The 25,690-nt window shown below is 49.7% G+C and overlaps 1 protein-coding gene across 1 annotated transcript in view; it reads left to right on the top strand.

Annotated features, from left to right (window-relative positions):
- The first annotated feature begins 20,053 nt into the window (after window positions 1–20,053).
- Window positions 20,054–25,690, top strand: part of LOC146859388 (pancreas/duodenum homeobox protein 1-like) — a 219,490-nt gene continuing 213,853 nt past the window's right edge. Inside the window, exon 1 of the mRNA XM_085650066.1 lies at window positions 20,054–23,063. Within this exon, the coding sequence (XP_085506192.1) occupies window positions 22,634–23,063 (430 nt within the window). The 5' untranslated portion in view covers window positions 20,054–22,633. The remainder of the gene's footprint in view (window positions 23,064–25,690) is intronic.

The raw sequence follows: 25,690 nt of genomic DNA, 5'->3' as shown, positions 1-25,690 counted from the left end.
TGATTTTTACGCGGAGATTGTCGTACTTTAATATTCGGGACCGCGTAGGGAACAGGGCCCTACCTCTGTCTATCTTGGTATTAGCGAACCGCAAATGGTAAATGCGGCACGTACGAGTGCTTTATATATCGTTCTAGCTATGAATGCACTGCGTACACGTTATTTTGCTTCGCTACGCGGGTTCCATTTTGGAAGCAGTGGCCATCTTGTCATTGCCCTCACATAGGCTATAATGGAGCAAATACGGGCCTCACAGTACATGGGCTTCCTCTCTGACTTCTCTGTGACCTGGGCAGCTGGCTCTGCTGCCCCGGGTCAAACTGGTCTCACGAGCTCCCCTTCCTCTCTCCACCTGTGATTCGTATCAGGGCTTGGCCCGTCATAAAACCCTTTTCATCCTACACAAGCCCCTGGCTAATCTCTTTCGCACCTGGCTGTTCCTGCTTTATGACTTGCTTCCCAAAACAGGAGATGCTCATGTTTATTGGGGGGATCTGTAAATCTAATGTGGGATCTGAACCTTGTTGTGTAAATCATTGTGGGCTGGCCGAACTGGAATGTGGGATGGTCATCATGACTCTGCCTTTTCTTTGTAACATATCCTTGTATATTGCCGTTTCATAAAACTCAGGAATGTATGCTTGGGGCCAGAAAAGGCCTATTTAAGATGTAGCCTGTTCCTATGATTTTCAGCAGTCTCCTGAGAACATACACGCTGGTGTACTTCTAGGATACCTGTAATTGGTCTGCAGCCAATAAACGATTCTTTGACTTCACCCAGAAGACTCTGTGTTTCTGTAGGTCCGGAACAGGGTGAAACCCAGAAGTCATAGGGTGTGTGCCCCTGCACCGCTGGGACTAAAATACCCAGTACTTCAGTTTGGCGCCCAACTCGGGACGATTTCAGCGGTACCAGTCCAAGCCAGAGGTTCGTGAGGAGCTTCGTGTGGAAATTCCGGAGGAAGGCCGCCACTTCATCGACCCCTGCATGTCGACGTGGTCCGAAAGTCTTTTCTGCGAGGTTCTCCGCGTCCCGACGGCTACGAAGGACTGCTGCCCTGATTAATCGACCTGTTTTGGACCCTTGACGAGTTTGAGAGAGCGAAACAATCGAGAGAGTCTTCTGGTGACGTCATCGATCAGCAATATTCAGTTAAGTATAAGTGGAGCGTCTCCCATTTGTTTTGGTATCCTTCGGGATCGTTTGGTTTGATTTGGTAATTTGGTGATTTGGTGTTTGCAAACCCCAAAGCCAGAGGACTCGTGTATTCACGAGAATATCGTAATCGATAATCCTCTGACGTTTGGATCTAGACTAGTGAGCGAAGATGCCTGGTTCTGGACTATTTGGTAGATTATTCTGTTTGGGTTGTAGAAAAGGTTTCCAGCTGGAAGAATCATGTCCGGTTCCTCCGGTTGGAACTCCAACTTATGAGCTCTATGTAAAACATGGCGTAGGCCCAATTGCATATAATGAAGTGTGGATCCACTACACCAGGAAAGACGGTGTTTTAAAATGGCCCCAAAATGGTAGTTTTGATACCGATATTTTAGATAATTTGGAAATTAAATTGTTTAAGAAGAAAGCCCGGCCGGCGATGTTTGACTCTTTCCGCTTATGGCGAAAGGAAGCCAAACAGAAGGAAATTAAGCTAGCGAAGAAGAATAAAAGAGAGAGAGGTATGTCAGTAATGCAAGCAGCTGTACAATTTAAAGACAATGAGGAGGAGCAGATGAGCGAGCAAATGCACAGGCAGCGTAAGTTAGGGATTGACAAATGTTACCCAGCTTTACCACATTCTAAGCAGAATGAGTTAGAAGAAAAGGAAAAAGATCCCCTGATGTCACAGTTGTTGAGTTCACCACCTCCGTATGCTCAAAATGCCACAGCACCTCCCCAGCTTGTGAATATGCCACCTCCAGTTGATATAATACAAGCCTTGCCGTTACCGCCAGCTGCTGTGCAGCCGGCTCCTATCCATGTAACGCAACCCTCTCAAGGGCTGCCAGTTGTGCTTCCAACTGCCCCCGCACTTCCTGCGACTTTGCCTAATCCAGCAGCTGCCTCCCCTAACACTCTTCCTTGCACCACTCCAGTACCCGTTTCTACATCCTCTTTTCTTCCCTCTGTTTTTCCCCCTGCTTCCGCTTCAGCTTCTCCTTCAGCGCGACAGCGTTTAGCTAATGTGGTTACTACGTTAATGTCGCCTCTCTTTGAGTCATCTGGTGCGACTCCTGGTTTACGGCGTAAGCAATTGCGTAGTCAGTTGCCTAACCCTGATGAGAAAAGGGTAATAGATAGCATGGCGCGTAGATGGATTGTTTTCCCTTCATTGTATGATGTGGAATCAGTTGTCAATGTCTTCCATCAGTGGGATGCCCCAAAACAGAGATATGTGTTTGAGAAAATGTGCGAATTTCTCTGTGAGGAATTGGAGGATAGTGGTAAAAATCCGAGCCCGCAGGAATTGTGTAGAGTGAGGTTTGATTTCGGAACTGGTGTAATTGTGGACCGCGATATAGATAAAGCAATTGCGGTCGTATTTTCCTTTAGGAATGATGATTGTCATCAGTCATTGTTTGAGCAAGATGTCCTTGCGGGGAAAAAGGTAAAAGCGCGACAATATCCCATGAGAGAAGTTCCCCCGGTATGGAAGGAAGCAGTTGCAGCTGTCGGCAATAACCCCGCTGTGCCAGCGCATTTCCAACGTGTTTGGGTGCATGTTCCATGGAAGCGCTCTGAGGTGTTAGCACTTAAACAGACATTGCCTGATCCCCGTAAAAACCCAGCAGGTTATTATAAAGAGTTGTCACAGACGGCAGGGTCATGCGTTATGAACCTGGCCGATATAGACATGTTGTTTGGTAATGTTGTTCCACAGCCTCTATGGGGGTCAATTCGTAATGCAGATCACGATGCAGAACTAGGGGATACATGGGCTAACATTATTGCTGCTGATGCAAGACAAACTGGTGGCGCGAAACCTGAGCCTTTAGTAGCTGAATTGCCTGGTAGAATAATCACGTATATGAAGACACTAATGCCTGCGATGCGCGTAAATTGGGACAAGTTATCTGCATGTAAGCAGAAGAAAGATGAGACAGTGTCAGACTTCTTTACTAGGTTTGAGGAAACGTTTATTGACCACAGTGGGCAGGATATGAGTACTGAGGGTGGCCAACGGCTGTTCGTGGATAAGTTTGTGCAGAATTTACTTCCTGACCTGTGTAAAAAGTTGAAAGACTCAGAGAGTTCTTGGGCTGTTTCTTCTTCAGCGCAAATACTGGCTACTGCACAGTATTATGAAAACAGAGATAAAGACGAGAAAGATAGGACAGAAAAGAAAACGAAGGAATTAAAGACAAAGGTCCTTTTACAGCAGGCCTATCCACCACGTGGAGGTCAGAATAATTATAGGCAACCCCAAGGTGTTTATCACCAACCCCAACAGTTTCAGACTAATCAGCAAATGAATGGGTATTATCAACCACGTGTCCTTGTAGGTCCCAACCAATGTTCATACTGCAAAGAGGAAGGTCATTTTAAATATAGTTGCCCTAAATTAATGCAACGGAACGGTAATGCGTATGGCGCCAGAGGTAGAGGTGGTCAGCAAGCTCCTAGAGGCAGAGGGCGTGGAAGTGTTCCCCAAAACGCGCGTCCTCTTCCGCCCCAAAGCGCCATTAATAGTTTTGATCAGCAAGCTAACGCGACTAGTAATACGGCCCAGTATTACAATAATGATTATTATGTGGAGGATGGCGATGCAGAAAATAATGATTACTAGGACAGCCATAGACAGAGAGAGGGAGTTGTTTCAGTGCCAGTGGATCAGAGTGGACCGTATGTTGATGTGACTACAGCAAATGTAACGGAGCCTTTCCTGCTAGACACTGGTGCTGCAAAGAGTTCAATAATGCATTCCAAACTCCCTGGCGCACCTTTGTCTGGCGATATAAATGTTTCAGTAGGTTTTTCTGGCGCCCCAGTTAGGAACCCGATTTCTAGTCCCATGTCACTTTCTGTTGGACCTTGCGAACTGAAAGCACCCCTGATCCTAACAACAGGTTGTGGTGAGAATTTGCTGGGATTAGATTTGTTGAAAAGATTGCACGCTACACTGTATTGTTCTCCTTCAGGAGTACAACTTACATTAGGCAAGAAAGTGATTTCCCCTATGTACTTGTCTAAAAATACAATGCCACCTGAATTGTCATCCCTTCCGGATGCCCTTTGGGCTACTGGTCCCAATGATGTGGGCCTCTTGGAGATACCGCCATACGTGGTGACTTTAAAGGCTAATGTCAGACTGCCACGTATTCCCCAGTACAAAATCTCTAATGAAGGCCAGAAAGCATTGTTAGACATTGTCAGCGACTTGATTAATAAGGGTGTGATTGAAGAGACAAGAGGCAACATTTGCAATAGTCCGATTTTACCTGTCTTAAAACGAACGGACCCTTCACAGCCACCTGTTTACAGATTTGTGATTGATCTTAGAGAGGTTAATAAGATTGTTGTGCCACAGTTTCCGGTTGTCCCTGATATAACTGCCTTGTTAACGATGATTCCAGCTTCTGCTGCATGGTTCTCAGTGATAGATTTAAAGAATGCTTTCTTTAGCATCCCAATTGCAGAAGAGAGCAGAGACATTTTTGGTTTTAGTCTGGGAGGCCGAAGCTTCCGCTTCAAACGCGCTCCCCAGGGCTACTGCGAGAGTCCATCCATATACAGTCAAGCTTTGAAAGCGCAGCTTGATGCACTTGTTTTACCTAATTGAGCTATCCTGATTCAGTACGTGGATGATTTACTAATCGCCGCGGATACTGAGAAGATCTGTAAAGAAGCCACATTGTCATTGTTGCGCCATTTATCCGCTTACCATCACAAAGTGTCTCTCTCTAAGCTGCAATATTGTCGACAAGAAGTGACCTACTTAGGTCATCTCTTATCGAAGGAGGGAAGGAGACTGACCCCAGAAAGAATTCAAGCCATCGCACAGTTGAGTGTGCCAAGAACACAGAGAGAAGTGCGTGCTTTCTTGGGCATTACTTCATACTGTAGGCATTGGATCCCAAGTTTTTCTTTGTTGGCAAAACCTTTATTAGCATTAACATGCAAAGACACACCGAATCCTATCCCATGGTCTGAAGAGTGCCAGAAAAGTTTTGTGGAATTGCGCAATGCGTTGTGTTCAGCACCTGTGTTGGGCACTCCTGACTATAGCAAGCCTTTTACATTGTATGTTCACGAGAAAGATGGATGTGCGTTGTCAGTGTTAACACAGCCTTTTGGCGACAGACCGCGCCCATGCGCATATTTTTCATCCACCTTGGACCCTGTAGCGAGGGCATTGCCAAGCTGTCTGAGAGCGACAGCTGCTGCAGCAATGTCTATCCGACAATCTGCTGGTCTGGTAATGGACAACACATTGATCGTTATGGTTCCACATGCTGTAGACACATTATTAAATAGGACCAAGACACAACACTTGACTAGTGCGCGATTATCAGGGTATGAACTCACACTGTTAGCGAATCATATACACATAAAAAGATGCAATACGCTGAATCCAGCCACGTTATTGCCGATTCCAGCAGACTCAGATGAGATTGAGCAGCATGACTGCCTGTTCAGAACGGAAGAAGAAACGAAAGGGAGAGTGGATCTGAAAGATACTCCCCTGACTGAGTGTGATGGTACTTTATGGGTGGATGGTTCATGCTTCAAACTCCCTAATGGTGACACGACTGCTGCATATGCTATCACGACTTTACACACGGTCGTGGAAACTGCACGAGTGCCACATAATTCGGCCCAAGCAGCAGAATTAATTGCCCTCACGAGAGCATGCGTGTTGTCTGAAGGAATGAGAGTGAATATATACACAGATAGCCAGTACGCCTTTGGCGTGGCTCATAATTTCGGGCGACTGTGGAAAGAGCGTGGGTTCCTGACGTCACATGGAGCTAAAATCCAGAATGGCAAGTTGGTGAATGATCTCCTTGAGTCACTGACCCTACCGTTGCAAGTTGCGATCATGAAATGCAGTGCGCACAGGAAAGTCACAGATGATGTTGGACGTGGGAATGCGTTTGCTGATGAGACCGCGAAAGAGACAGCACAGAATGTGAAGACTAGAATGTATGTTGCAGGCCCCGCAAGATGGGTTAATGATGTGGGAATGTGCGAGAACACAATAGAGAGTGTGAAGTCGCTTCAGGCTGAAGCTACAGAAGAAGAGTTAAGCAAGTGGAGAGAGAGTATGGGTAAGTTGGATGAGAATGGTTGTTGGATTGATCTGACAGAACATAAGCGATGGTTGTTGCCTGATGCATATGTGCTTCCAGTGGTTACTATGGCACATGGAATGGCACATATCAGTACGAAAGGTATCTGTAAGTTGTTGGCTCCAGTATGGCAGAATGCTGGGATTCCCAAGTGTGCAGAGAATGTGGTCAAGAATTGTATGGTATGCTTGAAGTACAACCCTGGTAGGGGAACCCCAACTCCAGCCGGTCACTTTGCACCCCCATCATGTCCATTCGAAGTTTTGCAGCTGGACTTTATTCACATGGACAGATGCAACAACCTAAAATATGTACTGGTGGTTGTTTGTGCTTTCTCCAAATGGGTAGAGGCTTATCCTCTGAAAGATAACACTGCCCTATCCACAGCCAAAGCCCTTGTGAAGGAATTTTTCCCCAGGTTTGGAATGCCGAGAATGGTATGGTGTGATAATGGAAGTGAGTTTGTGGGTAAAGTGATGAAGAATGTATGTGAAGGTTTAGGCATAAGGCAGAAATTCCACGCTGCAAATCACCCCCAATCAGCTGGACTAGTTGAACGCTACAATGGAGCCTTAAAGCTCAAGCTGGCCAAAATCCAGGCGAGCACCGGTCTTAAATGGCCTGACGCTCTGCCTTTAGCACTCCTGTCCACCAGAATGACGATACACTCACGAGTGGGACTTAGTCCTTATGAAGTAGTCTTTGGCCGCCCGGCCAACGTATGGGGTGTGCCAAGGCCTACGAAGTTCAGTGAAATAGAGCATCCAGTACTGCTCGATTACCTGTATGATTTGACTGTTAAACTGCGTGTTTTGCACCAACAGGTACATGATACTCTTCCCCAAGCTTCTGAACCTCCTGGACACCCTATCAACCCTGGCTCGTGGGTCCTGGTCCGGAATTTCCAGCGTAAGGGCAACGACGAACCTCGCTGGATCGGCCCTCATCTTGTGCTTCTGTCAACGAGATCAGCGGTGCGAGTAAAAGGGAGGAAGCACTGGATTCATGGTGCCCACTGCAAAATAGTCCCTTTGCCTCTGCCATATGACCAGTGGGTCAAAGAGGGTATCGCCGACACTGAGACAGACACTGTGCTTCGTTTTGTACCATTCAGTGACGCACGCCTAAAAGACACAGCTTCAGTCCAAGAGAGTGACAATATTCTGCAGGAAGCTGTGCCGCCATCGAATCGACTGGACACCACTGAGCCTGAACTTTTGTTTCAAGACCAAACGGCACCTGGCCGTCTCCGTTATAATTTGAGACCAAGGCCCATGGACAAATAAAGATTTTTCCTTACTCTTTCCTTTTTGACATTTTTTGCTTTCCCATCTGAAGGACTTTCTTGATTTTTGTTTTTCGAACCACCATCCGGGTTCTGCCGCAGGGTCGCGGTGCCAAGACTTTGGGGTACAGGCCGAAGACGTTAGGTCAACGGTTCTGGTTGGTCTAGGGCGTTTCCCTGGACTGACAGGCGTACTCCTTAGCAGAAGAAACTCATCCGCCGCGAGCGGCCCGAGTAGAGGATGGAGTTGTTTAAGATGGAGAGACCGATTGAGGAAATGAACTTTCAAACAAGGATGTGTAGAATTGTAAAAAGTAAATGTTTTGTCTTTTTGTGCCTTTTTGCACTGTGTAGTATAATGATGTTTATTGTAGGATGTGTGTTTTTCTCTGCTCAAAAGCCCATTGCACCCACTGAACAGCCTATACCCCTTTCTACTGCCTCCTCTCACTCTTTTCACCCTTTGCCTGAACACGAACAGACCAGACGATCAGAGTTCGTAAATAACTCGTTCATCCAGCTCTTGCACCAGCACCAACTAGTAGTGAACACGACCAATTGCTGGGTGTGTGGGTTAATGCCACATACCATTAACAAGGGTATTCCCTACCTGGTGCTGCCATATAGTTACAATGGATCGTCATGGGCATTCCAGACCATGTTTCTCTATGCTCTAGATACGTACTCCCCTCGCCAACCGCGTTCCATCAGACCTGGTACAAATAATAAAGCCTTAGTGAGAGGAATTGCCGATATGAGTAGGGATATTGATGCATACTCATCCATTCCCAAAGAAGAGCTGAGACCTTATGTAGGATGGAACGCGACGGGGTATAGTATTAGTCTGGGTGAAAGACAGCGAAAAATCTCATCTCCAATCTGGGTCGTACCCCACATGGGTCGGTTCTGCTTACAGGGTAATGGTCAGAATCCTAGAGCTCAACTGGGAAGAAGTGACTGTACTGAAACGTACACTTTTCCGTCACAGTTTTCCCCTGCGTTTTTGACTGCCAAGGGTACATATTTCATCTGTAATGATCGAGCATATACATGGTTGCCCCCTGATTTCTCGGGCACATGTTATATTGCGAATCTGCTACCGCCTACATTTACTGCTGCCTCCGACTATCACAAGACCAGAGTTGTGAGAGGCGTGATTAGTAAGGAGGACACTGCCGGTCAGGAAGCAGGAGATTTCTTCTTGGGTTTCCTGACGTTTTGGGGACCTATGGTCAATAGTAGGAACCTGAGACAGCTGACTCGTGTGGTTGAATCCACCGTCAATGTAACGGCTGGTGCCCTTGGTAATCTGACAGCTGAGCTCCAAGCGGATCGCCTTATGACTTTGCAGAACCGCATGGTCCTAGACGTTATTCTTGCAGACCGCGGTGGGGTATGCAGGGTTATCCAATCCAGTTGCTGCATTTTCATACCAGATAATGCTCCAACAGTGTATCAAGCCATCTCCAAACTCCATAAAATATCTGAATCCATACACGTGGATAAGGGAGATTGGTCACTGGTGGGGTGGTTCTGGGAATTGATATCTGCCTGGGGTTGGAAAGTTCTAATGGTCATTGGAATGATCTTAGCCATTCTTTTCCTGTTCTGTCTATGCATACAGTGTGCTCCTGCGATATGTGGCCTCTGTGCTACCTTATGTGTAAGGAAACCTGTATCGAGGGACGAGCTAAGTAATAGGATGATGCTACAGCAACATCTCCATGACTTTGTGAACATTGACCTAGACTCGGATTAAGATGAGTATAGTGATTGCCTATGTAAGGGCAAAAGGAGGGTCTGTCGTACTTTAATATTCGGGACCGCGTAGGGAACAGGGCCCTACCTCTGTCTATCTTGGTATTAGCGAACCGCAAATGGTAAATGCGGCACGTACGAGTGCTTTATATATCGTTCTAGCTATGAATGCACTGCGTACACGTTATTTTGCTTCGCTACGCGGGTTCCATTTTGGAAGCAGTGGCCATCTTGTCATTGCCCTCACATAGGCTATAATGGAGCAAATACGGGCCTCACAGTACATGGGCTTCCTCTCTGACTTCTCTGTGACCTGGGCAGCTGGCTCTGCTGCCCCGGGTCAAACTGGTCTCACGAGCTCCCCTTCCTCTCTCCACCTGTGATTCGTATCAGGGCTTGGCCCGTCATAAAACCCTTTTCATCCTACACAAGCCCCTGGCTAATCTCTTTCGCACCTGGCTGTTCCTGCTTTATGACTTGCTTCCCAAAACAGGAGATGCTCATGTTTATTGGGGGGATCTGTAAATCTAATGTGGGATCTGAACCTTGTTGTGTAAATCATTGTGGGCTGGCCGAACTGGAATGTGGGATGGTCATCATGACTCTGCCTTTTCTTTGTAACATATCCTTGTATATTGCCGTTTCATAAAACTCAGGAATGTATGCTTGGGGACAGAAAAGGCCTATTTAAGATGTAGCCTGTTCCTATGATTTTCAGCAGTCTCCTGAGAACATACACGCTGGTGTACTTCTAGGATACCTGTAATTGGTCTGCAGCCAATAAACGATTCTTTGACTTCACCCAGAAGACTCTGTGTTTCTGTAGGTCCGGAACAGGGTGAAACCCAGAAGTCATAGGGTGTGTGCCCCTGCACCGCTGGGACTAAAATACCCAGTACTTCAAGATTTGGCGGGTTATCTGGTGACTATCGCATGCTACCGCCTTGTTGTGAATTCCACGATGGCACGGGGTTATTTTCCCGTGATAGGCTGCGATATTGAAAGTTGTGTTACGCTACTCTTGAGGTAGTTATCAATTGTTCTTGTGAATATACCCCTCAGTGCTTAATTTGAGCCAGTGGTTTCCTGTTCTCAGCACCGGCACTTAATTGTCAACACCAGTGCTTTTGTCAGTCTGCCACAAGGTGGCACTGCTTGAGATGACCAGTCCATGTGATCCTATGGGCCCCTAATCACATATAGTAGCCTTTAATAGAAAAGGCCACTATAGGGACATATAAGCTTGCACTTGTATGTCCACACTTTTAATATACTGCAACCTGCCTCCTGGGCTCGTGAGCCCTACCTTAGGAGCAGCTGACATTTATTAAAAATAGTGATTTGACTTTGCCACTCATGATGAGGGCAAAGTTAGTCGGGCAGTGTGAGAAGTTGGCCTGGCATATGCTGGTCACTAGTTATAGTGGGTACCTTGCACCAGTCCAATTCGACTCTTATGGTAGATAGGTTTAAGACAACCTTTTAAAGAAAGCTATCCTAGTGGTAGCTGTGGAGAGCAGCCTTCAGGCTAAGTCTCTGAGGAATGTAAAGCAGCTTGTTTTACCTTATAGTCTCTTGAATTACCAAATGAAAAGGACACCACACAGGTATAAATATCAAATATATATGTATTTATTTCTAGATACACTCTACTAATCTCTTTATGAGATTAGAACCCAGATACACATTCAAATGTCAACAGTTCTCAATAAATTAAGCACAAATATGGCTGTAGCCCTAGGGGCGTACCAGACCATATACTAAGAAAATGGTTTAACAAAGTCGACTTGCAAAATGACAAAGCCTAGGGCCTTGGGAATCGCTGGGGCTTCACTACTGCAGTGTTAGCAGGAAAGTAACAAGCCCACGGGAGACGCGTGCAGTGTCTAAACACAGCCGCGGGTTTCCTATAGGTTACAATGGAGCAAGTCGCGGTTTGTATTTTAAAGTTTTAGGGCACTTCAAAGAAGTCAACAAGCAAGCCACTTACAGGGTAAGTATTTTGAGGGCCAACACACACTTGGGCACCGGAGTGCACGAGTTACCTCACCCAGGGAAGCCGGGTGCATAGGTGTCTTTCGGTGTCGGGTCGCGATGCTGTTTTCAATGGAGACCAATGAAGACTTGCTGCTTGAGACGACTGAAGAGGTGTCCGCTGGAATCTGAAGGTGGATTGAAGATGAAGAGGACCTGAAAATTGAGGGTACAGTGTTCAAAGTCACTTGCCAGTGACCGGTGGCCAGCAGGATGGATGACCACAGATGTTGCATCATTTCAGGTCATCGATGGTGATTTGTCTCTTCACTCACGAGGTCCAGGAGGGATCGACGATGACCAGCAGCTGGATTCGGAGTGTCCCATGACATCTGCAGCTGATGACGGTGTCGGCAACCAGATTGGAGCCAACAAGCCTTGGCAAATGCAAGTCTTGTGTGAACTGAAGATAGTCGATGGTGCAGACCAACAAGATCTGATGGACTTACCCAGCAAAGGTAAGTGAGGGCAGGCCCGGAACAACCAGTAGAGCCCTTGAAGTTGGTTAGAAAGTCTTCGGGAGAGTCACTAGCCAACAGGCAAGTAACTGTGAAGATGCCTTCACAGGAAAAGTTTCACAGGAGCCCACGGTCACCCGAGACGGGGTAGGCTGCTGATTTTTGGAACAAAACCTGCTGGGGACTTGGGCCATAAATGGTCCAAAGCACAAGTTCGTAGAACGTTGTTTAGAGTTTGCACTTGAAATCAGTGCATGGTTCCCAGGTATTGCTGTTCCTCGTCACTCGTGGGGTCCAGATGCCACAGCTTCACTGGGGACTCAAAATGGCCGTCGAGAAGTCAGGAAATCTACTTCTGGGGCTGCAGGGACTTTGGACTCCGGCGGGAGCGGTGAAGTTTGCAACCGTTGATTGAAGTTATTGGTGCATGCCAAGCAGGGGAGTCACTCCTTGACTCCAAGGGAGATTCTTCAGTCTTCCAGAGATAGTGGAACGTCGAAGGGCCAGGATTCTTCTTTGTAGAGCGTTGTCCAGGGTAATCTGAATTGCATTGGCAATGCTTGCTATCTTATAGTGAAGATAGGGGAAGGACTAGCTCTATGACCACTCCTCTAGGAGGGTCATGGTAGTGGGTGGTTACACCCACTTCCCTTTGTCCAGTTTCGCGCCAGAGCAGGGGCAGGTAGCCCCTGAACCGGTTTGAGCTGGCATATGCACAGAGGAGCCTACTGCTCCCCCAGTGCAGGACTTCAAAGCACTCTAAGAGTGCACCCACCCAGCTCCAATACACTAAATCCTGTCTGGGAGGTGGTGACACCTCCCTGTGACAGGATGCCTATTGTTGGGCTTCCTCCACTGCGAGTTTTGGTCAGCAGCAGGAAGGCAGCCCAGTGTCTGTGCTGGTGGCATCCATTTTGTGATGCCAGGGCTCTATGAGATTTCTACCGTCTAGTACAGTGGGTACATGTCGTCCCCTCTAGAAGGGTGGGATCATACTCCCACACCAGTTACTGGTGTGGGGGTATGATTCCAAGTTGGTTGACACCAAACACGACATGTTTTGATGCAATCATTCCAATTAGCATTTACCGCTAAGTTATAATGCACTTAAGAGTATATGGTTTAACTGCATCCACAAACAGCAGCAGAGAATAGACTCTGCCAGCTGCAGAGGGGTCCTGCTCATGCAGAAGCACCCCCTCACATAGTAAACCAAGCACCCTGCCCTCAGGATTGATAGGGCCTGCAATAGGGGTGGCTGAAAGGTTTATATGTGTGTGTATGATGAGATATAGGAACCTATACCTCAGTGAGGAGTGCTAACCCTACCTCACACAGGCTGCAGGAGCAGGCCTGTGGTGTCAGATTGAGAATGCTTCCCAGGGGTGGCATAATACATGCTGCAGCCCCTGGTAGGCCTGTGAAGTACCAATGCCCTAGGTACCTAAGGTACCATATACTAGGGGCTCATAAGGTACCACAGTATCCAATCACTAGTGCATCTACTATGCACACCAAGTTGTTTAGAGAGATCAGTGAGACTGGGGCCCTGATTAGCAGGGACCCAGCCAGACTATAGCCAGAAACCAGTGTATACATCAGAAAAAAAGTGGGGGCAACATAAGTGCAGATCCTACTCTCCTACAGGCAGTTTGCACTGTTCTTGCCGTCTGTAATGGTATGCCTTCTGTCATCTGTTTACTTGGGTCACTCAGTGTGGCACAAACAGTGCTTCAGGCCCTGGTGACCCTTTAACCTCATGCCTTGGGCACCCTTGGGCTAACCTGCCGCGGCATCGGGGATCGACCCGTGAACCCCGTGGTCCGGAGTCAGGCACCCTGGCCGCTTCACCACACCTCGTCCACGCTGTAGCCGGATTGTCCCTCAGTCCTCTCAGCCCCCTCCTCCTGTCATCAGAAGCTTGGAGTCGAGGCTGGGAGGGCTGGCCTGCATACTGCAGAATCGGCTCACATGCATTCTGCAAAGTGCATGAAAACATGAAAGTCGTGTTTCCATGAACACTGCTAAATTAAATGATTCGAGTGTCGGAGCTTAGAGAGGCAAAGTTCAGAAGGTGGAGCCTTACGGGGGTCAGGAGGCCTGTGCCCCCGAGGCCCTGACACGGAGCTACCCTGGCGGTGTGTCCAGGATGGTGGAGCCTTACAGGGGTCGGGAGGCCTGTTCCCCCGAGGCCCTGACACGGAGCTAACCTGGCGGTGTGTCAGGATGGGGGAGCCTTACAGGGGTCGGGAGGCCTGTACCCCCGAGGCCCTGACACGGAGCTACCCTGGCGGTGTGTCCAGGATGAGCCCGACTGACTTGCACTAGGGTTTGAATCCATCCAGGTTCATACCAATGGCCCGAGGTTGGACTATGTGCTGCTTGTAGTTTTGACAAATAGCAGGACTTTTGTCTGCGATGAAAATAAACTTCTACTCAAAGACCTAGGAGTATATAAACATCTCCTTCCCCCACGTGTCATGGTCTCATCCTTTCCCGCCTTGTTGTTTCTCATTCTAACAGCACATAGTTTGTGTTTGTCAAGCGCACATTCACCCAAGGGTATCTTGGTGCTGAATACAGATGTTTATTGTTACTGTTACTCATTTTATCGCCCTCAGAAGGATGAAAGACTGAGTGGACCCACTGGGATTTGAACATACGATCATGAAGTCAAACACCAGTCCCTACAGTGCAGGAATTAGTCAACTAACCCACCAGACCTGGCTACCTAAAGGCTTTTTGTTCTCTGCAACGTGTGGGTTTCATTACCTGTCTCTCCATCGCGCTTGTTCCTCACCTCTTCACACTCTCTCACACACTTGTTATTCTTTCCCTCCTAGCTATCACTCTCTTTTCTTCTCTTCAGTCTTGTCTCTGACCAATTCAAGGTATATTTCAACTTCTCACACACTCCTTGTGCCTACATCTCTATTGCCTGCCCTCTCCTCTCTCTCTGCCTACCTCTTCCCACCTCTGTAATCTGTTTTTCTCCTTGTCCCTCGCCATGTCCCCCCATTCGCTCCTATATCTCTCGGTCTTTTATGTACACTCTTCTCTCACATGCGTCTTGCTCTTTCCTCGTTTCTATTCCTCATTCTTCTCTTTACTCTCTCTGAACTCAGGTGCTCTCTGTCTCCCCTCCTTTCCTGCCCTTTCTCCCTCCACTCTGCCTTGTTATATTCCATGTCCCTCACTCTTCCTCCCCCTATTGTTCTATATTTGCCTCATACTCTTTCAAGTTTGGTGTCTCGTGTGAAGGTCACATCTCTGCCTATTCCACCCTCCTCTCATCTCATTCCCTCCTTCTCGTTCTCACCTTCCCCCTCTCCACTGTTCTCTGTTCTCTAGTTCTCTGTGCGCTTTTTGCCAACTCTCTGCCGCTTCTTCGTTCTCTTCTTCTCTGTTTCTATTCTGCCCCTCTGCGACTCTTTCTTCAAATATATTTCAATCTTCTCTTTCTTTAATATAGGCCCCTTTCTCTTTATGCTTCCTTTTCTATTCTCATAGCTGTGTCTTTTGTTCTTACCTTCATGTTTCTTCTCAAGGTTCCTCACTTTATTTTTTTTTATTTCTCCCTCCATCCCTCTGCAGTTCTCTTCTCTCTTTGTCATTGTCATTCACTCCCCCTCTTTCTGTCTCTGCCTCTCGTGTCTCTCTCCTCACCCGCCCTTTTCTCCTAATCCTCGCCTCTGGCGCCCTCTACAGGAACATACCATTGTATGCGATGCTTCAGTCACTCATTGCCCTTCGCCTCTATATCACAACTATAAACACATGACACAAAGAACCAACACACACACCACAGACACGCCGTAAACAAACACATCACAAACACACCACGCACACACAGAATCCTACAAATACTAAATGCACACACGCATCACCCACGGCACCGTCCCACTGCACGGACAGACATCACACACAAGCACCAACAGAGAGTCGCATGCCAGCACACACACGACACATTCCAGAACACACACACGCCAACACACACCAGCACAAAACACACCAACATACACACACACCGGCACAAACACACCAACATGCACACACCAGCACAAAACACACAGCAACATACACACACGCCGGCACAAACACACCAACATGCACACACCAGCACAAAACACACCAACATACACACACACCGGCACAAACACACCACCATGCACACACCAGCACAAAACACACAGCAACATACACACACGCCGGCACAAACACACCAACATGCACACACCAGCACAAAACACACCAACATACACACACACCGGCACAAACACACCACCATGCACACACCAGCACAGAACACACACCAACATACACACACACCGGCACACACACACCAACATATACACACCAGCACAAAACACACACCAACATACACACACACCGGCACACACACACCAACATATACACACCAGCACAAAACACACACCAACATACACACACACCGGCACATGCACAGCAACATACACACACCAGCACAAAACCCACACCAACATATACGAACACCGGCACACACACACCAACATACTCACACCGCACAAAAAATCTCCCCTACTCCTTCGTCTCCGTCTCCGAAGTGTTTTAGTAAAACATAAAATTCACAAAATTACCTCAGTAATACAATAAGGATTTTGCTATTTGTAATACTTGACAGGTGAAACACCAGAAGTTACACGAGGCAGACTCATGGCACGGCGGAGGGCGCGCCCTCCCACAGCCTTGGAATCTGTCACTTTATTTTCATTGTTTACCTTTCTTGTCTTTAACATATCACTTTCATTATTTGTGTTCCTTTTTCCTGCCTTGTCGACTTTCTTTATTTTTCTTTCTCTCTTTCGTTTCCCTCTTCTTTCTTCCTATATCCAGAGATGTATCTCATTTCCTTTCCCTGTCGGTTATTCTGTGAATTATTGATAGCATTTTCCTTGTATATTGTTTTCTTATTTTCGTTCTTTCCATTTTTTTCTTTTATTCCTTTAAACAAAAAAAATCTTCCTTTCCTTCCCAATACTGTTTTCTTCCTTTTCCCTTCTGCTGAGATAGCTCAGTGAGGTAAACGCTCGCCTTTGGCACGTGTTTAGCTGCAGGGCACGAGTTCTACTCCTGGGTGACCAGCTCAGCTTCTCATTCTTCAGACGTCGGTAATCTGAGCACCGTTAAACTGTAACTCCGCCAGTTACAGAGCTAACCGACGGCAAAAGTGGTATGAACCGCAGAGTAAAATGCGAGTCATTCCTAGAAGTATCTCTTTGCATCTGGCCACCGTTTCTGTATCTACCTTTTTTAAATTCTCTTTGCCTTTGTTTCCGCGTTTTCATTGGTTTTCCTTTTTTCTTTCTTTCTTGTTTCCATTCTTTCGTTGGTGTTTCCTTTTCTTTCGTCTTGTTTCAGCTCTGAATTCGTGTTCTTTCCCTCCTCTGCTTCTACTGCCCTCCCCACCCCTTTCTCAGATTATAAACTCATACAATATATAAACAACTGTTTCCTTTTAGAAGCTAGCCCCGCCAGCTCCTCCGTAGTTATGCTGTTACTGAGTCCACAATAAAGCCATCATTTGGTTTTCTAATCATTTTACGACACTGTAAAACAACATAAAAAGAATTGCTTGCAGTAGACAGCCCCAGCTGCCCCCCCCCCCGCCCCCACACACAGCCATCATCTGGGGTAATTACGGCCCTTATCAGAAACCCGTCCTCCAAAGAAGACCCTTCACGACAAGAGATACTGGAATTAAACAAACACGTCCCGAGTTATTAATTTCCCATATCAGCAACGTGCAATTAAAAACAAAAACGGTTTACAGCCCTCAGCGGGACAGCAGCCGGGGATCAAAGATGCAATAATGTGCCTTCGATAAAGGCGGCGCAGCCGTTGGCATGAATTACCTGCAATCATTTATTTTCCGCAGATAAAGGCGCCAGAGTGTTTGAAAACATATAGTGACTCTGCCCCAGAGAGCCCCCCTCCCCCTCCCATCATGGACTTACGCACGGCTAAACCCAGGTGAAGATTTAAATACAGACAAACCTGCACTTCTCGTCGGTCCCCACTTCAGAAAAATATCCATACCTGGAAGTGTCCCATGATGCGCCTTGTGATCTGAGGCACATTGGCGGCAAATTAAGTGTTAAGAAAATAAAGTTCTGCTCTCTCCTGTTGGAGAAGAGTGAGGAGAGAGTCGAAAGAGAGAAATAAAAAATGGAAAATTAGGCAATTATAAATATTGAAAACGAGTTGAGGAAAACGCTGATACTACAAAAAAAAAGCACATGAATGAATCCAAAAGTAACAACGGCTGATCTTATTTTCTTGCATTAAACTATTTGGAGACCTGTACTGTAGCGCTACACAGAATTCGATGAGCTAGAAATAAATGTAGCAAACGAAAACTGCTGATTATTAAAAACGTTCTATATAATTCACATTATCGGGCATATATTTCGATTTAATTCACTGTTATAATAATCCAAACGAGAACAGGAAAAACATAAAGAAACAACGGAATAACTGAAGGCAGGCTCGAAAAAAAATATGGCAGAGACTGGAAATGTAAAGGCTATCTATATGCGTTTTCAATCGCAACTACGTGGCTGATATTATAAGTACGAACACAGTATACGGTCGAGACGCGGCGCGTGCCGTCTCGGGCGGAGTCAACGACGGGTCCTCGGCGCCCCCATCACATGGTGGTCCCCGACATTAGGCTGCCGACATTGGAACTGGACAAATCACGTGCTTGCAAAAATGAATGTGCCCGAGTGTAATGTACCAGGGTGCTCATGAAAAGCGCTTCAATACCCTCTGGAGGAGTTCGCGCTATCTAAAACTGCAGGAGATGGCACTATTGAGAACTCAAAGCCCTACAATTGAACTTAATTTTGCAATATAACGTCAAACTACGCTGTCTTTGTTTTATTTTCGATGAAGTTTGAAAATGGCATATTTTTACACTTTGTGATTAAAAATTGCACCAGGTCGTTCTAGATGCAACTTTTGTTACCTCAGGGATAGAACATTTCTCAATTGACATTTTATCGCCCTCTTCTGTGTGTCGGGAGCTCCCTCGGCCGCCCTCTCGGTACTTGTGAACATTTCTTGGTGACCCGGACGGTGGGTTCGTTTTTTTTCTCGCACCACTGGTGTTGGTGGTGCGTTAAGTGTAGAAACAATAACCGTGCTTTGGCTGAGAGGGGCTTTATGGAGCTTACAGCCCGCTCCAGGGAGGGTCTCATACCCGGCTCCTGGGAGGGTATCACACGGGTCTCACACCTGGTTCCAGGGAGGGTCTCACACTAGGCTCCAGGGAGGGTCTCAACAAGAGGCTCCAAGGAGGGTCTCTCACCTGGTTCCAGGGAGCGTCTCACACTAGGCTCCAGGGAGGGTCTCAACACGAGGCTACAGGGAGGGTCTGACAATAGGCTCCAGGGAGAGTCTCACACCTGGCTCCAGGGAGAGTCTCACACCAGACTCCAGGGAGGGTCTCACACCTGGTTCCAGGGAACGTCTCACACGAGGCTCCAGGGAGCGTCTCACACTAGGCTCCAGAGAGGGTCTCAACACGAGGCTACAGGGAGGGTCTGACAATAGGCTCCAGGGCGAGTCTCACACCTGGCTCCAGGGAGAGTCTCACACCTGACTCTAGGGAGGGTCTCACACCTGGTTCCAGGGAGCGTCTCACACGAGGCTCCAGGGAGGGTCTCACACCTTGCTCCAGGGAGGGTCTCACACCTGGTTCCAGGGAGCGTCTCACACGAGGCTCCAGGGAGGGTCTGACAATAGGCTCCAGGGAGGTTCTCACACTTGGCTCCAGGGAGGGTCTCACACCTGACTCCAGGGAGGGTCTCACACCAGGTTCCAGGGAGAATCCCACACCCGGCGGCTCAAGGGAGGGATCCTCACCGTCTCCAGGGATGACCTCAAACTTGACTCTTGGGAGGGTCTCACACCCGACCTTATGGACAGTCTCACACCCGGCTGCATGGAGAGTCTCATACGTGGCTTCAGGGAAGGTCTCTGCCAAGTGAAAAGCTCAGAGGGGGTTTGACCTGTCACGGCTGGAGGGCTCAAGCCAGAAATGAGAGGGTAACTTGTTAATTTGTCAGCTGTCAATAGCTGCCCCCCCCCCCCCTCCTGTCCTGAGAGGGTGCAGCAGTGCAGCAGAGGGAGCCAATGGAAACATCTGTCCCAGAGACACTTGGGCAGAGAGAGAGGGAGGGAGCAAGGACACATGAGCGGGGCTTGGAAGCAGAGAAGGAGGGGAGGTGTGAGCTGGAGGGAGGTGCGGAGAGCGGGGTCAGCACGGGTTAGACATCCTCAGGGAAGCGACAGGGGGTGAGGGTGGCACGAGGAAGGCTCTGTCAGCACCAGGGTGGCACTGCAGGCTACTGATTGAGAGGCAGGTGCAGGGCGCTGGTGCCAGGAAGAGGCCAGGGAGCCGAGAGCCGCGCCGGTTGGAGCCGAGAGCCGAGCCGTTTGGAGCTAGGGAGCCGAGCCGGGTGGAGCCGGGGAGCCGAGCCGGTTGGAGCCAGGGAGCCGAGCCGGGTGGACCCGGGCAGCAGGGAGGAGAGGCGGAGAAGGTGTAGCCGGACACCCTCTCTTCAACACTCCTGCTCCGGGGCAGGCGGCCACTGGCTGCAGGGAGGAGGCCACCCGGCGAGTAACCACAGATCTGCGGAGCAGAGCGGCACCTCCAGGGTGCCAAGGAGCAGCAGCACTACCAGGGTGCCAAGGGGCAGCAGCACTGCCAGGGTGCCAAGGAGAAGCAGCACCGCCAGGGTGCCAAAGAGGCGCATCACTACACTGAAGGCTAACAACAGCTGCCACCCTTCACGTAGGCGTGATGCCAGGTGGCTTGGAGAGGGCATCTGACGCCACTCAAGGGTGACGTCTAGGTAGGGTTGTTCCTCACACCTGATCCTGTTCCACAGCTTGTCTAGGGGCACAGGGTGACCCCAGCAGTCTTTAGAAATGCCACCTGTGCTGTAGGACCAAGAGACCCCGACTGCGAATTAGGCTCCACACCTGGGCACAGGTAGTCCTACCTGCCACGTTGGCTTCAAGTCAGGCAAATCTACCACTCGCCCAAAGTCTGTGAAGAAGAACCGATGCCCATCACCCTTCCAGAGCACCCTCAGTCTTCTGACGAATGATCACCCAGCCCACTGGAGCCGAGACTGACAAAGGACCTCATCCCTGTGCGGGCATCACCAGCTGATACAACTATTCCACGTTCCTGGGGAGGAAGACCTCTTGCACCACCCCTGAAACCACCAGAGGTTCCCCCAACCTGGGCAGGAGGACCTTGGCCACCACTAGCCGATACTTCCAGAGGTTCCCCCAACACGAGCAGAAGGAACTCTGCTTCCAGCCGCTGAAATCAGCAAAGGTTCCCTCAACCTGGGCAGGAGGACCGTAGCCGCCAGCAGTTATAGCAACAAAGACCCACAGACGTGAGCTGAAGAACCGTGGCCACCACCTGCCAGTACCACCAAAGGTTCCCCCAACATGGGCAGGAGAACCTCTTCTGATACCCCCTAACACCACCAAAGGTTCCCTCAACACAAGCAGAAGGCACTCTGCCTCCAGATGCTGAAATCAGCATAGGTTCCACCAACCTGGGCAGGAAGACCTTGGCCACTACCTGCCGGTACCACCAAAGGTGCCTCCAACTTCGGCACCAGGACCTCAACCACCATATACTGATTCCACCAAAGCGTCTCCAAACCTGGGCAGGAGGACTTTGGCCACCACCTGCCGATACCACCAAAGGTTCCCCTTCACTGGGCAGAAGAACCTTGGTCACCACCTGCCGGTACCCCAAAGGTTCCCCCAACATGGGCAGGAGAACCTCTTCTGCCGCCCTCTAACACCACCAAAGGTTCCCTCAACCTGGGCAGGAGTACCTTGGCTGTCACCTGCAGATACCGCAAGAGGGTCCCCCACCTGTGCAGACATACCTCATCACCAACAGTGGGACCCCTAAGACTCCACAGCAGTGAGCGGAGGGAAATCTGCCGCCACCCGCCCAAAGCACCCAAGAGTCAGCACACCTGGGCAGGAGGCATTCTGTCACCACCAGACAAAATCACCAAGCCTGGCCCCAGACGACCTGCAGGAAACATCTAGCAAGTGACCCCAGGCCTGGCACCAGAACGACGATCTGGTAAGGCGAGCAAGGGATTCTGTGACTTCCTCAAGCCTTGGCTGCCGTCTGACAAGCATAGCAAAGGGACCTGCCTTCTGTGCTGAACCCCCAGTCCCAATCTGTCAAGCCTAGCAAAGGGACCTGACTTCTGTGCTGAACCCCCAGTCCCAATCTGTCAAGCCTAGCAAAGGGACCTGACTTCTGCGCTGAACCCCCAGTCCCAATCTGTCAAGCCTAGCAAAGGGACCTGACTTCTGCGCTGAACCCCCAGTCCCAATCTGTCAAGCCTAGCAAAGGGACCTGACTTCTGCGCTGAACCCCCAGTCCCAATCTGTCAAGCCTAGCAAAGGGACCCGACTTCTCTGTTGAAAGCCCCACTTGCCACCTGCCAAGGGACAGTCAAACGTTTACTGCAGTGCCCTGATCCGTCAGGATTGCCCGCTAAGGAACCTCCCTGTCCACAGCAGAAATCGATCAGAACATCCCTGAAGCTGCCAACGAGCACAAGGTGCAGAAAGGGACACCCAGTCTGGGGGTCCCTGGAACTCAGCACATGGTGCCGGCCCTGACAAACACACCACAGAATCACTGAAGCTCATTCACTTCAAATCGTTCACAGCAGGCGCCAGCACTGAAGGAAACCGGAAAGACCTCACAATGCTTAAATCCATGGAGAACTCCAAGAACTTCCGTATCGATGCCCTGCTGGCAGAGGAGCGCCCCAAGCCTCGGCCTGACAGCTGTCCGCAAGGACTGAGTCCAGAGCGCTCGGCCGGGAGCCCGGGCATGGAGATGCCCAACCATCGGGCACATGTAGGGTCCATGTCCCACCTCATACCCAAGCCGGGCCTCCTGAACATGCAGCCCTCTGGACTTACCGCTCTGAGCCAGGGGGCACTGCCAGCCATGTACCCAGGCCCTCTGTACCCCCTGGCCACCCAGCACCCTGCCTTCACCTACAGTGGCTTCGCCCACCTTCAGCAACCCAGCCCAGAGCACCTGAAGGCGGTAGCCATGGCGGGCTCCTTCCCCCTGGAGCACTGGATCCGAGCGGGCATCGTGATACCCAGGCTGCCAGACTTCCACTGTGAGTACCCAGAGGAAGGGGCAGGAGGGTAGGTTGGTGAGAGCTGGGGTGAACGCTGGTAACTGTGACCAGTAGAAGGGGCGAGAAATGGGGTGCCGGGGATTAAGAGGAAGGGCATTTAATGCTACCTGGGGAAGAGGGCATACCAGTGTGAATAAGATTTCATGGCAAGGAATAATTAATGCCAGGGGTGGGTAAAAGATGAAGCACTAAATACGAGGCAGGAGTTTTCACGTCAAAGCTGGATTTGAATACTATGTACTTCCGGGGGAGGGGGAGCCAGGGCTCGGAGGAAGGTTGAATGTCAAGGCTAGAAAGACATACTATGCACTTCCGGGGGAGAAGAGGCTAGGAGGAAGGCTGAATGTCAAGGCTGGCTATACATACTATGCACTTCCGGGGGAGAAGATGCTAAGAGGAAGGTTGAGTCATGGCAAGGCTGGATATACATACTATGTACTTCCGGGGGAGAAGAGGCTAGGAGGAAGGCTGAATGTCAAGGCTGGATATACATACAATGTACTTCCGGGGGAGAAGAGGCTAGGAGGAAGGCTGAATGTCAAGGCTGGATATACATACAATGTACTTCCGGGGGAGCCGGGGCTAGGAGGAAGGTGGAATGGCATGGATGGCTAGGAGAGGGTACTGGTCCCAAAGAGCGTGTCGTGGAGGTAGGGGGCAGGGAAAAGGGGCGTAGAGAAGTACAGAGTTGTAGAGAAGGGCCTCTGGGATGGAATGTACAGGGAACCATAGAGCAGGGACCCGGGGTAGGGGGGCTGCATTACTGGGATGCTGAGGCGGAGTGCAGGCAACTGGACAGGGTTCTAAACCTGGTGCAGTGACAATGAGGAGGGCTGCAGTGGTATAGACAGGAGCACACGGTGCAGTAACCTGGCAGGTACAAAGGACAGGTGCAGTGACACTGAGGAGGGCTGCAGTTTAGTGGGCAGCCCAAGATGCAGTGGTACAGACAGGAGCGCAGGGTGCAGTAACCTGGCACAGGGGACCCAGGGCTGTGCAGGTACAGAAGACAGATGCAATGAGGAGACACAGAGAGGTCCTGCAGTCAGTGCACACAGTGATGTCCAGTGCAGGGTGCAGGGCTATGCGCTGGGATAGAGGCATAGTTCAGCAGCCTGGTGCAGTGAGGAGACAGATAGAGGTGCTGCAGTGATGTCCAGTGCAGGCTGCAGGGCATTGCAGTGGGATAGAGGTATAGTTCAGCAGCCTGGTGCAGTGAGGAGACAGCGAGAGGTGCTGCAGTCAGTGCACACAGTGATGTCCAGTGCAGGGTGCAGGGCAGTGCAGTGGGATAGAGGAATAGTTCAGCAGCCTGGTGCAGTGAGGAGACAGAGAGAGGTGCTGCAGTCAGTGCATCGCAGTGATGTCCAGTGCAGGGTACAGGGCAGTGCAGTGGGATGGAGGTATAGTTCAGCAGCCTGGTGCAGCGAAGAGACAGAGAGAGGTGCTGCAGTAATGTCCAGTGCAGGGTGCAGGGCAGTGCAGTGGGATAGAGGCATAGTTCAGCAGCCTGGTGCAGCGAGGAGACAGAGAGAGGTGCTGTAGTGATGTCCAGTGCAGGATGTAGGGCAGTGCAGTGGGATAGAGGTATAGTTCAGCAGCCTGGTGCAGTGAGGAGACAGAGAGAGGTGCTGCAGTCAGTGCAGCGCAGTGATGTCCAGTGCAGGGTACAGGACAGTGTAGTGGGATAGAGGTATAGTTCAGCAGCCTGGTGCAGCGAAGAGACAGAGAGAGGTGCTGCAGTGATGTCCAGTGAAGGGTGCAGGGCAGTGCAGTGGGATAGATGTATAATTCAGCAGCCTGGTGCAGTGAGCAGACAGAGAGAGGTGCTGCAGTCAGTGCAGCACAGTGATGTCCAGTGCAGGGTACAGGGCAGTGCAGTGGTTTAAAGGTATAGTTCAGCGGCCTGGTGTAGTGAGGAGACAGAGAGAGGTGCTGCAGTGATGTCCAGTGCAGGGCAGTGCAGTGGGATAGAGGTATAGTTCAGCAGCCTGGTGCAGTGAGAAGACAGAGAGAGGTGTTGCAGTCAGTAAAGCGCAGTGATGTCCAGTGCAGTGTACAGGGCAGTGCAGTGGGATAGAGGTATAGTTCAGTAGCCTGGTGCAGTGAGGAGACAGAGAGATGTGCTGTAGTGATGTCCAGTGCAGGAAAGTACAGTGGGATAGAGGTATAGTTCAGCAGCCTGGTGCAGTGAGGAGACAGAGAGAGGTGCCGCAGTGATGTTCAGTGCAGGTCAGTGCAGTTGGATAGAGGTATAGTTCAGCAGCCTGGTTCAGTGAGGAGTCAGAGAGAGGTGCTGCAGTCAGTGCAGCGCAGTGATGTCCAGGACAGGATACAGAGCAGTGCAGTGGGATGGAGGTATAGTTCAGCAACCTGGGGCAGTGAGGAGACCGAGAGAGGTGCTGCAGTGATGTCCAGTGCAGGGTGCCGGGCAGTGAAGTGGGATAGAGGTATAGTTCAGCAGCCTGGTGCAGTGAGGAGACAGAGAGAGCTGCTGCAGTCAGTGCAGTGCAGTGATGTCCAGTGCAGGGTACAGAGCAGTGCAGTGGGATAGAGGTATAGTTCAGCGGCCTGGTGTAGTGAGGAGACAGAGAGAGGTGTTGTAG

Source organism: Triturus cristatus, chromosome 3_2 (genome assembly GCF_964204655.1).
Source record: "Triturus cristatus chromosome 3_2, aTriCri1.1, whole genome shotgun sequence".
NCBI lineage: Eukaryota > Metazoa > Chordata > Amphibia > Caudata > Salamandridae > Triturus > Triturus cristatus.
Note: the sequence above shows the minus strand (reverse complement) of the source record. Positions and strands in the feature narration are given on the sequence as shown.